The sequence below is a fragment of the Paralichthys olivaceus genome, chromosome 22, assembly GCF_024713975.1.
Source record: "Paralichthys olivaceus isolate ysfri-2021 chromosome 22, ASM2471397v2, whole genome shotgun sequence".
Lineage (NCBI taxonomy): Eukaryota > Metazoa > Chordata > Actinopteri > Pleuronectiformes > Paralichthyidae > Paralichthys > Paralichthys olivaceus.
Genome location: NC_091114.1, coordinates 9,297,800 through 9,312,499, shown reverse-complemented (window position 1 = coordinate 9,312,499; position 14,700 = coordinate 9,297,800). Strand labels below are relative to the sequence as shown.

Below are 14,700 nucleotides of genomic sequence, written 5' to 3'. Positions count from 1 at the left end.
AATAATACATCTAAAAATACAGTCGTTCAACTGATGCATATACAATTACACTTTATTTCAAAACATGCTGGGGAAGCTTAATTTACTTTATGAACCTGGTTTGTGTAGAATAGCACTTTGCAATTAAGTTTAGTTATAAGTTCAACAAGTAATTATACATGGAAGCTTCATACTCACAAATTCAATTCAAGCAGTGAAGTGATGAGGAGTATCAATTATCATTGGACTACTTTCTCATTAAAGCCAATTCTAATATTATTTATATTATGCAAGTATATAACACACATCACTTGCTGATCACTGTACAAAAATGGGAATCAGGGGTTTTAACATATCCTCATACATGTCTCCTTTCCTTAAAACATAATGTCAACTTATAAATTTCACAGCACCCACAGTCAAACATTTTGCTGCACAAATTAAATAATTTAGACAAACTGGATCAATAAAAAACCTGTATACTTATATTGCACCTTAGAAAAACAGCCTTGTGTGTAGTATTTTCATTTTTGATTGTTTTTAGAATCACTATTTCTAGTCTTACATTATAACTTTCCTTGTGCTGCTGTGTTAACTGTGAATTTTCTTCACGTAGGAAAAATACAGGTACATTTTATCTATGAACTGACCACTATGACTAAGAGAAGATGGACTATATGTGTTTCTCCAGTCTGTTTGAGGGGAGTCACAGTCATATAACATGATTAAAAAAGAAAACATCTTGAACTGACCCTCAGGGCCTGTTTATGCCAAAGCTCTAATTTTAGGCCGTCACAGAAGTCTGAGCTCAAACTCCTCTTCTGCCTCAGTAAATAAACTGTTTCATCTGAAGTGGGGACAAATTTTTATTGGAATGATGAATCAGCACAAAGATCTAGGAAAGTTTATTTTAGGAATGTTTATTTTGTATTAAGGTGCAATTCTAATTTAATATGGCTATTTTCTTTCTTCCATGTCTGTTAGCACTGGCATGGTTGAACGGTTGGCTTCTCCAGTGAACAGTCACCTCAGAGAATAGTTTTTCTGGCTCATTCCTTCGCATCACGACAAAGAGGAACATAGGAAGCAAATATTGCTTTGTGTGCATCTCTCTTTACTCCTGCAGCTTTTCCATCTCCGCTCCACAGACTCCACTCAATTCACTTGTGCAAAGCTCAGATTACACTCCCCCCCCGCTCAAACAGGAAGCTGTTTTTTTATTGTCTGCAGGAGATTAAAACTGTACACCAGGAATCGCCAGGATGAATGAGTGTAATGCAAAAAGACCACAATGGGATAACCTTACAGAGGTGTGTAACCTTTCCTCCTGGTATCATAAACTGGTTTTAGACTTAAAATTCAAGTTTATGTTACACATAATTGGCAGCATGCTTAAATATAACCACCTGTGGCAATGTTCTGATATCATTCTTCCCTTCCCGACACCGATTCCAATATTTGAATTTATCAAATCGGTACCAATGACGATCCAATAGCATTGCATTTAAAAAATAACAACTTATCTAACATATTTCTACAGCTGTTTACTCCTTATAATTTATGGAAATGATGATTGCTATCATTGTTGTATGATACACACAGAGAATGAATGACGTACAGCTTCTTTCATCTAGTTTGACTGTCATAACTGTAAAACAACACAGATAAATAAATTGAGGAATACACGACAGTGCTAGCTCTGTCTAATGCTACAGTACCGGAAATCACTTCTTCTGCGCCTGTTTTGGAAAAAGAGAGTTGCAATTTTATCTGGGTGAAACTAAACCTAAAAATCAGACTGTTACATGGATTTACGTACTCGCAGATGCCCGACCTGGCACTTTTGGGATTTCTGAGGCTGGGATCTGAATCAGGACATCTGTTATCTGCTGGGATGATTGTTCTGGCCTGAATGCCTGATAAAACTACAGCAAAGCATCAATGCAGAATTGTCACAGGCTGAGCCACAAATATCTCCCTGTGTCTCCACTGTCCTCAGGCTGTCTGACATGACCTGGTTATTACGGGCTGTCGACATTCTCAACAATGTTATTAAAACTGTCAATGATAGAAACAAAATAACGTTCTAGACACTAGCATTTGTCCTTATGACGAGACAAATCAGAATTTATTTTCAATTGGCCTTCAAAAACATAGAGATACTACCATTGCTGTGCCAGGTAAAAAAAATCTAATCCAACAATCTAAACTTTACCATCCCAACCATCTATTTTTCAATAAGTTAAATAGCAATTACTCATTGCTCGATAACATATAAGAATCAGGCGAGAGAGATTCACAGATCGAAGGAGAAGGCACAGATTTCCTTTGGGGCCACAGTTTATTTTTTAGGAGAAGAAAAATGACAGCAGGAGGAAAAATAGGCCAGGTGACCTAGAGGAGGGGCAGGAGCAAAAGGGTGATTCATTCTTATTAGGTACAATTTTAAAGTATCAAGGAGCCTGTCAGAGGCAATAGAATGGTCAGTGTGATCTATGGAGTAGTGCGCATGAGGAGATACGGGCCTCATAACCACACTGGCTGGAGCTCAGTGACTGCTGAGGCAGAAGTACTGTAAATGGAAAGAACACAAATATCTTTTCCTCCGTTGCTTTGCATTTAAATTGAATCTGCGATGCTTCCAGCGGAGTGAGGACGATTTTAAATGACGCAGCGGTTCCACGGAGGATGCTCCGTTGCCCGACGTGTCGTACATCAACTCACTGCTGCGTTCACACGTCGAGCTGCAGCTGTTTTATCAGTTTTAACGCGTTGTATGTGTTCTCAGCAACCTGCCTCCCCCCTCTGACAATCAGGTGATCTGTAAGGAACTCTCCGAGAGCTTAGGAGTAGATTAAAAATCATGAAACACGTTGCTCTCTCTGCGGGACCTGGCACAGATGAGATAAGATACAGATAAGATCAGAACTGGCTGCTGTTCATCACACAAGTCGTAAATCAGAAAAGATGATCTAATTAATCATGTGTCTGAGGCTTCAGTTTCTTTCCAACAACATATTCATCATACAATATGCAACAAATGTGGGATCATGTTTTTGTTTTAAGGTCCAGTAAATACACCAGATGTCTGACAAGAGATGAAAAAATGGCAGCTGAGAATATGATTTAGTCATTTAGGCTGTGATTATTCAAAGAGACATGCAGGGGGAGGGGGCCTGGTCGAGAAATGTGATGAGCGTGGAAATGCTTGTTTTGAGGAGTGTGAATCAGTGAGGTCATGGAAATTGATTGTAAGGGTTTTAAAATGAGTGACAGCTAGGATTTATTCAAGAGCGAGGCTTTTTAGTTTGAGAACAGGAATGGATTGATTGATTTCACGTTCGGAATTCTTCATGCTTTCACTCAAAACCCCTGCGCTGGCACTTTAATACAACCTGCTTGCGCTTGGATTTGCTCTGCTTGTGGTCAAATGTGCACTGGCACTCAGATATTTTGTAGCCTGGACAGATTTCCAGTGCTCCAGCTGCTTCTGTGCATAAAAGAAAAAACGGATCTCAGATTTTTTCTTCTTGCGCTTGGTTTTATTTTTTTCCGCAACAACTCTGTCAAAGATCCTAAACCAAAAGAACTTCAGGTGTAGTGTTGACAAATGAAATTCTTCCGCTCTAGTTGTGCTCTCTAACTGTAAGACAAAGGTCTTGAGTAAATATAGAAAAAGCCACAGGGGGAGCCAAGAGACAAACAACCTTTTAGAGTTTCCAATCAAACTATTAGAACTGTGGGGATAAACATGGAACCAGAATTTTCCTTTATGGCTATAGGAATCATAAATAAAAATGTCTGACAGGGATTCTCACAATGGACAAGACACAACTATCAAAACGAAAGCAGATCTCAGCCCTGATACAATGTTGAAATATGAACACTGTATCTGACCCAGCGTCATAAGGGTAAATGCATGCTGAAACACTAAAATGACCATTAAACAGAGCAGTAAACACAACAGACAACACATTACACTCCCTGCATTTATCAATTAACACGTGTATTCTAATGGAAGAATGCGCTCCCCTTCGTAGTGCTTTTATCAGAGCGGAGAGCCTGTTTACACCTGCCAGGTGTTGACACAAGGTTAGCCAGGTAAGTAACGAGGCCAAGGGTGGATCTGGCTGCAGAATGATGGAGAGGGAGCTCCATTTTCTGCATGGCTGTCCATGACTGGCTGCCCCGGAGAGTGAGCGATTACCCCGGTTAGCAACAGAGGTGTGGAGAGATGATGATGACGGTGTGTGTGTCTGTCTCTGTGTGTGTGTGTGTGTGTATCTGGGATAAATCTTGCCATGAAAACAGCCACACACACCTCTGCCAGACCAACCATGTCCCTCTCAGACCAGGCTGTGTGTCTTTAGGTTGTCTTGTCCTTGACGTACAGCTTGTAGTCATTTTTTTCTAGGTTGAGGTGCCGAGGATGGGCTGACACAACAACAGCAATTCATACTCACACACGTACATTTCTACAACCACAAACTAGAGCTGGGTCACTGTCGTGATAACACTGAGGTTTTACAAACTGGAAACATGCCAACCCCTTATGCATGCAATATACCAGGACAGTATACACTGCGAATTAAATCAACTTTTTTGATAATAACATAAAACACTGATGCCACACTGCAGCTATGTAACACTGCCCCATTGAACTGTAGTTTGTGTGTGTGTGTGTGTTTGTGTTCAGCTCATTCCTGGAAATTAAAGGACACAAGGGCTTGACTTTTACTCAATGACATGTGAGAAACAAGGCTTGGCCACAGTGACAGAAACTAAAAGTAATTAACAAGTAAAACACACACACATTTCTCCTGACACACTGCACTTTATCTACTTAGTTGCAAAATCTCACTAGAAATAATAGGTTTTTTACAACCCTATTAATACCCGTCCAAAACTACAGGAAAAAGCACTGAAGTGGAAAACCATTTTAAGTAATACTCAAACCATTATACCCTTACCGCAGATTTGATCATAAGTCACCCTGAGAAAGCTGCTGCATTGTGAAAATGTCAAAAACTACAGTTTACGGGAATAATACGTTGTCATTTACCTCCTGCCTCATGCCCATCTTTTCATGCCCCCCCACCACCGTTTCTCGCAAACCTCCGCTTTCGGTTAGGGAGATTGATCTGTTTGAAATTTCAATCAAATAAAGACACGGGAAACCATCTGGGGGACGGCCAGTTTTGTTTTCAACAGGGGATCCACACATCCCCTGAGTAAAATGAATAATGAAAAGGAAAAGGTAAAGCAAAGATTCCTGTTGGACTGCAGGAGAAAAGTCTCTTAATAAAGCATCGATAAGTTCTACACTTACTTTCATCACTTCTTTGGGCATTACCCTACAACACCAGCGACATGATTCCTGCATGATGAAAAGGTTTATAGCTAAAAGCATATTAATGGTACTAAGCTTCTCGTGTTTCCCTCGAGTCTCCACTCTGACCCTCAAAGAGGTATTGATTCTCTCTTTGTTGGCAGGGAGCTGGAGCTGCGCTGAAGCCCCAGTAATTGCCAGTTAACGGTGCGTGGAGAGGACATCGTCTCTCGTATCATGGGGCGACTGGGGCAGAGGGTTCGCTTTTTGTGAATACGTGGCTAAGTCGAGCGACGGCGGACAACGCTTGAAACAAAGCGCCTCGAGGGGACCTTCAAACGAAGTGATAGCCAGTGTGAGAGAGGAGGTTGAGAAACAGGGACACAAAGCTGGAGAGAGCGAAGGGAAGATGTGATATCAGACAGGAAGGGAAACTTTTTAATTTAAGTTAACAATAGTAATGATCACTTGAGGGAGAAGATAAAAAAAAAAAAAGTGCTGGGGTAATAGAACAATTCTCCGAGGTGATAACAACAATGGGCAATGAAAACAAATCCACACAAAACAAATTAAGACTCCTGTGAATATTCTGTCGTCTTAAATGGCCACAACCTCGTTTTAGCAGTTCTTTAGTGTTGAACCAGTGGTAAAGGGTAAATTGACTGTACTTAAATAGCACTTTTCAAGTCTTGTCAATGGTTTCTGTCGCTCTATTGTTTCTTTTTTGGGACTTTTTCTTCACTGACACCAACACACTGACTTTCCTGCTGAATTCAGTGAGCGTGGAGATACACAGAAGCTCAACCAACCCAACTAAAAATAACCCGGCCATTCTTTCCACTTACAAGGACTCTCGTGGACGTTGTGGTGGTGGACGTAGCAAGCACAAAGCCGCACCTTTTGCTAATGTGTCAGTGTGCATGTGGTTGGCAATAAATGGATTATTTGCATGCAAGTTTTTCTACACCTAATTATCAGATTGATCAGTTTCATCATCATATCGATTACTATTCCCTTTGAAAAGTCTAACAAAATAACCCTGATGATGTCGTCAGGGGTATTTGGCTTTGTAATGTCTCTGCCAAATCATCCTTAAGGTGAAAAATGCATATGAAACAAAAAACAACAATCCTTGTGAGAGAGTGTGAGAGCACAGTACACAGAAAACCTTAATTCGAGTCGTCCCTTGACAGACAAAGCTTTAATCACTTTGTGACAAGTTCATCATCACTTAATGTTTTATCTTACATCTTGTAATTAATAACAAGGAATCCAACCGCAGGGGCGGTGACGCACAGAGGGAACTCTCTGCAACCGCAGCACTGCAGAAGTGGTGACAGTTTAACCTTGTAATATTTCATGTGCAACCAGTCAAGCCGATCCTGACCTCAACAATAGAAAGGTTGAAGAACATTTCCGCGATGGGTTTTACAAAGAGTTACTCGCTGAACTAGATGGTGACATTATTTTCCACTACAGTAAGCACACTCTCGCCTTTTCCTCTTTTAAATAACACTGGGCCACATTGTCTAGCAGCATATAAAAAAGGCATTGACAGGCTGCCACTAGTTTTCAGTCAGGCAGAGGCAGCCTGACCGGACAAGGCTGTGGTTTAGCTACTGTAGGACGCCAAGCACTGCGTGTATTTCCCCACTGACCAGAGGAATTTGTGCTGCTCTGGTGTTGGACAGCAGCACAGCAGCAAAACCAGAAACCATAAAGCAGAAGAAAGCTGGGACACTGTGAAACAAAGACATTGAACTAAGCCTGCTGGGAAACCTGATATGCACACAGAGATCACAAGCGTCTTTTTCTGCTCTGGCTACGGGCAGTGAACCTTGGGAAAGGGGTCATGTTGTAAGGTCACACTGCAAGGTTAAATGAGACCTGTTACCAGATGACACTGATACTTGCTGGATCAATACAGCATCCTGTCCTGTTTCTCCAAGTTTGGCTGTGTTACACGTCAACAACACCATTTTTTTGGTCTTGAGTCCACACAGTAGTAGCAAATATATACCACGGGATGTTGGTAGTAGTAGTAGGTAGTTGTGTATTCCAAGATGTATTTATTTTCTTTTTCAGTAATGACTGTCAAACTAGAAAATAAAAGAAGTTCTAAGTATTCAATACTAGTCATTTTAGATTTTTAAAGATTTCTCCACCAGATGGGCCTTTAGAAGATAAGGGAGCATCCAACAGCAAGTAAGAAACCTCTTGCAGAGCATGAACACGAGCATTAAACTACAGATTGTGATCCACACAGATGCTTGTCAGGCGAATCAAACAGATTCCATGTTAGTTCACTGGGTGTGAAAAGGAAACATTGCGCAACTTGGACGGACCATCTGTTATTGTTGCACCTGTCCAATTGTGACATGGGAGACATCTATCATCTGCAAATAGATTCATGATTTAATTAAGAATAGTAAAGATGCCTTTTGGTATTTTAGAAAAAAGAAAACAGCACCAAAGCAGCTGCAGAAAAAACATTAAAATAAAATTGTAGATGTTCCCTTGGTCCATTAAACTTTGTAGAAAATCTGTGTCCATTTCTACGTCACATCTGCATCGTCTTATCTAAACCACAGCTGATCTATTGCTGTTAAGACTTGGGACACTGTCGCACAGACATGATGCCAATTGAACCTGCCTGCAGGTATCAAATATTCAGTGTTTGGTCAGGGATTATGGGCTTTGAACGTGCTGTCCTCAGGGGACAGGTGGAACATGACCTGCCGATTGCCATCAGGACACCAAAGAGAGGGAAACAAAGACGGGCCCTCGTGTCATCGGTCATGCCTACGCACATGTGCTCAGTAAGTACATTCTGAAAAGTCGCAGAGTGCATCGCTTCTCCCAAACAAACATCACCGGTGAACTTGAATTGTCAAGAAACAAAATCCCATTTAGCTGATTTAGCAATAAAAATGACTTGAGGGGAGAGGGGAAAAATGCTTTGTCAGCATTTCCTGCAGCCTCACACACTCGAGCTCGTAGACATTGCAATCATTCAGCTTTGATCCATTATAAAGAACACAGGGAAATATTCATCCTCTCCGGACTCAAAATAACTGCATTAACGAGCTGCATCTAAATACTCGAAATCAATGAACACTGCTTGAAATATTTATAGGCTCATCAAAGCACGACTTTTACCAGTCTTGCAAGAAAAGTCGAGAGGAGAGGTTGAGTCGTGATAGCAAACGATATGCTGGGAATCAGTTACCAGCATGTGAGCCTGTCCCCATGTGAAAAAAAAGGATGATGCATTACCCAAGTTGAAAAGCCTGACAGCCAAACACTCGGGGAGGAAACCGACTGTGACGATGTGGGGGAAAGATTCCAAAAAGGGTTTTAAGAGCGAGTGGCAGATTTGAGAGGGCGCTGCAGTGCGAATCAGCTGAACAGAGGTTGAAAAAGACATGTTTAAAGTAATCTAACTGCACAAAGAGGATATTTACTGGATAATGAGTGGGCATTGAAAATGTGTCTTTTCAAAAGAAGCAGCTAAATCAAAGAGGTTCAGGACGACTCAATGACCCCTAATGGATACTTTGGTGGACTGGAGGCTCAGAGGAAGTTGGAGGAGGTGAAGATTTCCCCCGGTGTGACCATAGACTGCATTTAAAGCTGGACGACGCGTCTCTACTTCCTCCCACTATCTGAAACGAAGCCTTCTTGCGCATCTGGAGCCAGAGTCTGCACTCGAGGGACGGAGCCACGGTAGCGATTTCCCGTTGATACAGTACATGTCAGTCTCAGCTGTCAATCAAGACATGTCACCCTGTGTGTATAGCAAAAACATCAGTGTGACTTTAACTACCTAAATTGACAAACCATTTTTAAGAAGAATTTATTTGATGTGTACTTTGCCTATTTAGTTGGGTCCATGCCCTATCCATTAACATGGAGGAGGCAGGATTTATGTTGTGATCCAGGTGCTTTGGCTTCACTTTTGGGGACCACGTCGAGTCGCCTATCTTTATTAACAACTATGGGTGCAAACCATGTTTTCAATATTTGCTGAAATTGTTGTTACAACGTTGAAGCCTGTGTGTCAGTGATTTGTTTCCCCTTCCGTTTCAATTCAAGGCCTCCTGTTCACGCAGCAGTGTTAGCATGGATGTGAATGATGGCTAAAGGTTTCACATATGTCTCTGAGACAGCCGTGCAAGTGCAGTAAATCTGTTTTGATCAATAAGCGACTGCCCTCGCTCACCAAAGACATTAAATTTGTTTATTACAATAGCACACATAGCCTGGCTAGCATTAGTGTTGTGTGAACAAGAATAATGACTCTGAATTGGCCCTTTAACATACAGCACAGCTTGTTCATAGATCTATATGAAGAATAAGCATGTGGAGAAAAATCATCCATGACATTACAGTACATCACATGGGTAATATCTGCCGAGGCCTGCTCTTACATCACACACATTACCCTCGACCTACGCGCTATGTTTGTGCTGATCTTGGGGACTAAGCGATCAATGAAGCAATGACCGCAAGGCTGTGTTACGACAATGAACATCTCAATTAAAATCACATGGTCTGCTAACTGACTCCATCCATCACTCTCTTCCCCCGGTAACCTAAATAAGGCTGAGCCAGCTCCACTCTGGTCAAACGCAATTTATATTCATCTGCGGCACAAGCTGTGTAAGATAACTTCATACGCTGTGTTTATGGAGAAATGGATCCATTGAAGTGGAAATTGTCAAATGAATGACTGGTAATTGGTTTTATAATTATGCCTCCGCAGCGAGGACGATGACGTTATGTTTCAGGGTTGTCCATCTGTCTGTCCCAGTATCAAGAATGCAATATCTTGATACTGTGACTGTAAAAAAATAAATAAAACGACTTTCTTCAAATTTGGCATATGCGTGCATTTGGAGGCAATGAGCTGATTTTGGTGGTGAAAGTCTCTGTGGCCTTGTGTCATGCTCTTCCTACCATAACTCGTCAATTACTGTGAACCTGGAGACCAATTTATACAATAATTGTGACTAAATATCATATGAAAAAATGATTTAGAGATATTTTAATTTCAATAAGTAAGTAAGTCTTCACTACATATTATTACATCATAGGTGCACATTAGTCTGGACAGATTTAATTTAAACAGCAGCTTGGTAGACACTGCTCGTACAACTACAAGTTGGGAATTCTAGTTAAATACAGTATCATGCTTTTTTGCTGACATGGTCAATATAGGTCAGATGAGCGAAACAATATTTAGCTTATCGGAACTGAAATTGGATTGTTGTGTGCCTTCCCCCAACCAGTGCAGTTTCCGTGATTTTTTTTGTACAGATTCATCTGAGGTCACCGCAACCTTTACTTTTGACCATTGTGATCAAATCAGGTAATCTTGTGTGACAACTGATCAAAAGTTGAAGAAATTCCCCCAAGGCGGTCATAAGATGTCACATTCCACTGTGGCTTTGCCCCTTCACTCAGCCCTCCATCTTAATAAATAATGAATTCAACTTTTTTTTTTTTTTTGAGTCCAGGTGAACATGTGTGGCAAATTCGAAAGAACTGCCTTATTGAGGTATCGCGTTCACAAAAATGGTGAAGTCCGACAACCTGCAAACATAAATAAAGCCACTTTTAATCACTGAACTTATATACTTATATATTTACTGTATAATCAACATACTGTTGCTACAACCATGTTTACTTCTATATTCCATTCATCTAGTTTCCAAGCTTCAGGCGTCAAACTAATATTATTCTAACAATGTGGTCAATAATAAAGACTCTGTTTCTCAACCTCAGCACATGTACAGTAATTGACCTCGGTCCAAAGGGAAATATGTCCAGCCTTGTATTTAACGTGTTCAATAATAAATGGGGACTGACATGGACATTAAACATCCTAATTTTGCACACAAGGCTACAACGCGCCATAAGGCAATACAACATTTATTTTTTAATCAATCATGGCTTTGAGGGCACTAAAGGACAAAAATCCCTACTGAATGTTCACTAATCATGTTATCACCGTGTGGGACCTGCAACGCGACGTAAACGACCCATCCGTCGCTATGGAAACAAAGGGTATACTTCCTCTGGCACATACAGTAGATGGATTTCTCCAAGCTTGGTATCTCCCAAGAGCATATATTTGTAAGTATGATTGGAGAGCTGAATCTATGTAGCTTTAAAAAGGGCAGTGACTTCTATAGCCGTCTCCCATCCTCCCCACTTGTTCTCTCTGTGTTTAAGGTCAAGGAGAATGTGGCAAAGTAGGCCATTGCTTTCCAGAGACCATCCTTTCCTTTAACTGATAAGTCCTTTCTTACAAAACGCGAGAAGGAGAGAAAAATAATGTACGTCTCGCATGTGCAAAAGTACGTTGGAAATCATTAGCGTGTTCATGTCGCACCTCTCTGGGGCTCGACACCATCTCACTCACACACGGCGTGACAATCAACAAGCTCCTCGAAAGCGAAGCTCAGCTAAGGCAGGAAAGAGAGGGGAGCCGCTGGAGGCAGGGGTGTCGATGTGCGCTGCCAGTGGAGTCACATCATCGCTGCAGCTCACCAGTATAAACAAGCCATGCGGGAACGAGAATAAACCATCACAACACAGTCCGCATGGCATAAGTAAGTAATGCTTATCACCAGTGTGATGCATACCAGTGATGTTTGCCAGTGATCAGAGCTCCAGCCACTGCTCTTAACCCTTTATCCCTTGGTGAGCCCTTCATGGAGTAATCTGTCAGTAATCCACTATAATCCACGATTAATCTCGTTAAACCCTTTGATTGACTATCTGCCTTATCAAGCTCTTGGTGCATGCACACTGAACAAGAGGGAAAACTAAATCTATTATCCACTTGCAGCATGATACAGGTTGTATTGCAGCGTGTGCGTTCACTGTGTGCAACAACCTCCACTTATTCTTTTCTTTAATTGGAGGGGGGGTTGTTCAGGAAGACTTTGCATCTGCATACAGCTCCACATCATTACCCTGTGTGGTGGCAGAGCGTGAAGCAAGATATTGTTTTTACCCCTGTCCGTGTGTGTGTACAAAATAAAAGCGCAAGGATGGATTTTCAACAAACTTGGTGGGAATATTACTTGGGAGGGTATCACACATTTTCCACCATATATCTGCGATTAATAGAGCTAGAGAGTCGAGCTGAAGCTTATATTGACCAGAAAAATATTTCTAATCAAATGGTGTCATGTTTAAAAGGGATGAGAAAACACAAGGAAGTCAGAAAATGATATCATGCATAATTCTAATGCATTTTTTAGATATATCTGCATCCTACTGGACTACAGAAATGAAATATATATGTAGATAGAAAAAAATATAGATAGAAAAATAATTGCTGCTCATATGGTAGGAATGATCTCACCATGAAGTCAGAAAATGACATCATATAGTGCAGTAATGCAACCATAACAGAGACGAGATCTACAGCTTTAGTATATTAACCAACCATTAATCTTCATATGGTCTAAATTACATATTGATATCATTATGAAATGGCACACAATGGAATATAAAACAATCTTTTTATATATATATACAAGTAGCACTGTCTGATTTGTATATACAGTTCACACAAGGTGTATTGTTCCTTAAATGCTTTTCATTTCTGACTGTTTTTTACTGTCTGATACAAATAATCAATCATCAATCAAGCTTTACTTGTATAGTCCATATTCACAAATCACAATTTCCCGCATAGGGCTCAACAAGTTGCAACACTGACTGCAAATTCTGTGCTGAAACAGAACTGACCTCAAGACAAAGCTGTTTTTTTTTTACAGCCGTTGCAGAGGAAGATTCATGAGTCAAGAGTCATGATTTCACTCTGCTTCCAGTCAGTCTGTCCCTGTTCGATATCATCCAAACATGCAAAAAATGACAATAAATAATTCAAGCCCTACTGGAGAACTTCACAATTCTCAAGCGAGGTCTGCAGGCGTCAATGTACACGAAAGTTAAATACAGCGAGGCAGTGAGGGTGTGCGAGTGCTCCAACAGATGATGATGGAGCATTTTATCCAAACATGAGTAAAGTGGAGAACTTTGCTGCTGAACTCCCGAGAGGGTAAAACAAACAGCTCAGCAGATTAAAGAGAACCAACCGCACGTGGAAAGTGAAATCTGCATCTGAAAGTCCGACCGGGAGTCTTACCGGTGTTGAGCGTGCCCGTGATGAGTCTGAACAGGTACTGTGCGAACTTGAAGATCTCTCGCTTGCACCTTTTCCTGCAGCTCATCTTTGCTCCTTGGGGAGAGGGGGGGCTTGAAAAGGTCAGGACTCTGATTTCAGGGTTTTCAAAGAAAACAAAAAAGAAATCCAGTGATGCCTTTTATTTCAAAAAGGGAAAATCCCCGCTGGTGCAATTGTCCTCTTGTTCTCTCCTCCGCTCCCTCTGGCTGTCACAGCGTGGCCCTCACGTCTGGCAGGAGTGATGAGCATGTGCGGCTGAATGTGTATCCGTGGATCCAGGATAAGCTCTATCTGATCAACGCAGGGATGGTGCTATTAATATTTGCTTACCGGCCGTTCACCTCCTGCTCTTTGAGGAAAGGTGGTGAGGGGCTTCTCTCAGTCCCTTTAACCTTCCTCCCAACACTCTTTCTTCTTCTCAGGACTTTTCCTGTCACTCCTCTGGAGCCAACACTCTCCTCTTCCTCCCTCTGCGTTACTACAGATCACACACGCTGGCTTCACAATACAGTGGTGATCCAGCGAGCCTCTCCCCCCTCTCCCTAAGACACACAAACAAACACACACACTCCCACACTTGATCTCATAGTGCGCCTGCTGCTCGCTCTACTCAGCACCATCTGTGGATGTTTTACCCTCGCTTACGGTTGCCATGGAGGTGTGGCCTGATTGGCCCAAGAGGAGGAGGAAGAGGAGGAGAAGAGAGATAGATAACACATACACATGAGGAGGAGGAGGAGGAGGAGAAACAAAGGGGAATTAAGGGGAAAGTGCCCACCTCTATGAATCAGAAGTGACAGTACATTATGGCTCATGTGTAATTGAATGTTATAACAATGGGGGACGTTAACGACCTGTGGTAACGCTCCACTGTTGGGTCATGACACACACATGAGGACGTGACAAATGTGCTGTATAGATTTTTGAAAACAGAAGGAAGACGGAGTGAAAAAGCGACGGAGTGAGTGAGATTTTCTCTGAAGAAATGTCAAGGTCGGTGTTAATAATGACTGACGGGCTTCTCCCGGTATCTGCGATGACGTGAGGATGAGCCAAGTGCATCATCTTCACCGCTAATTAGCCGGCGCAGCGCCTCGATTGCACTCATCTATCAATGCCAAAGTCGTCCCGAATGAAAAGCCGGTCATTAACTCAAACCTTAGGCCGCTTCCATTCGTAGTGCTGC

General features: G+C 41.6%; 1 protein-coding gene across 3 annotated transcripts in view; it reads right to left on the bottom strand.

Moving 5' to 3' along the window:
- The window catches only part of kcnip4a (potassium voltage-gated channel interacting protein 4a), a 121,620-nt gene that overhangs the window by 70,308 nt on the left and 36,612 nt on the right, over positions 1 to 14,700 (bottom strand). Inside the window, exon 1 of one of the 3 annotated variants that reach the window (XM_020095527.2) lies at positions 13,476 to 14,151. The exons of the other annotated variants lie outside the window; for them this stretch is intronic. Coding sequence (XP_019951086.1) covers positions 13,476 to 13,560 — 85 coding nt within the window. The 5' untranslated portion in view covers positions 13,561 to 14,151. Of the gene's footprint in view, positions 1 to 13,475; positions 14,152 to 14,700 lie in introns of those variants that run through there. 3 annotated transcript variants of the gene reach the window in all.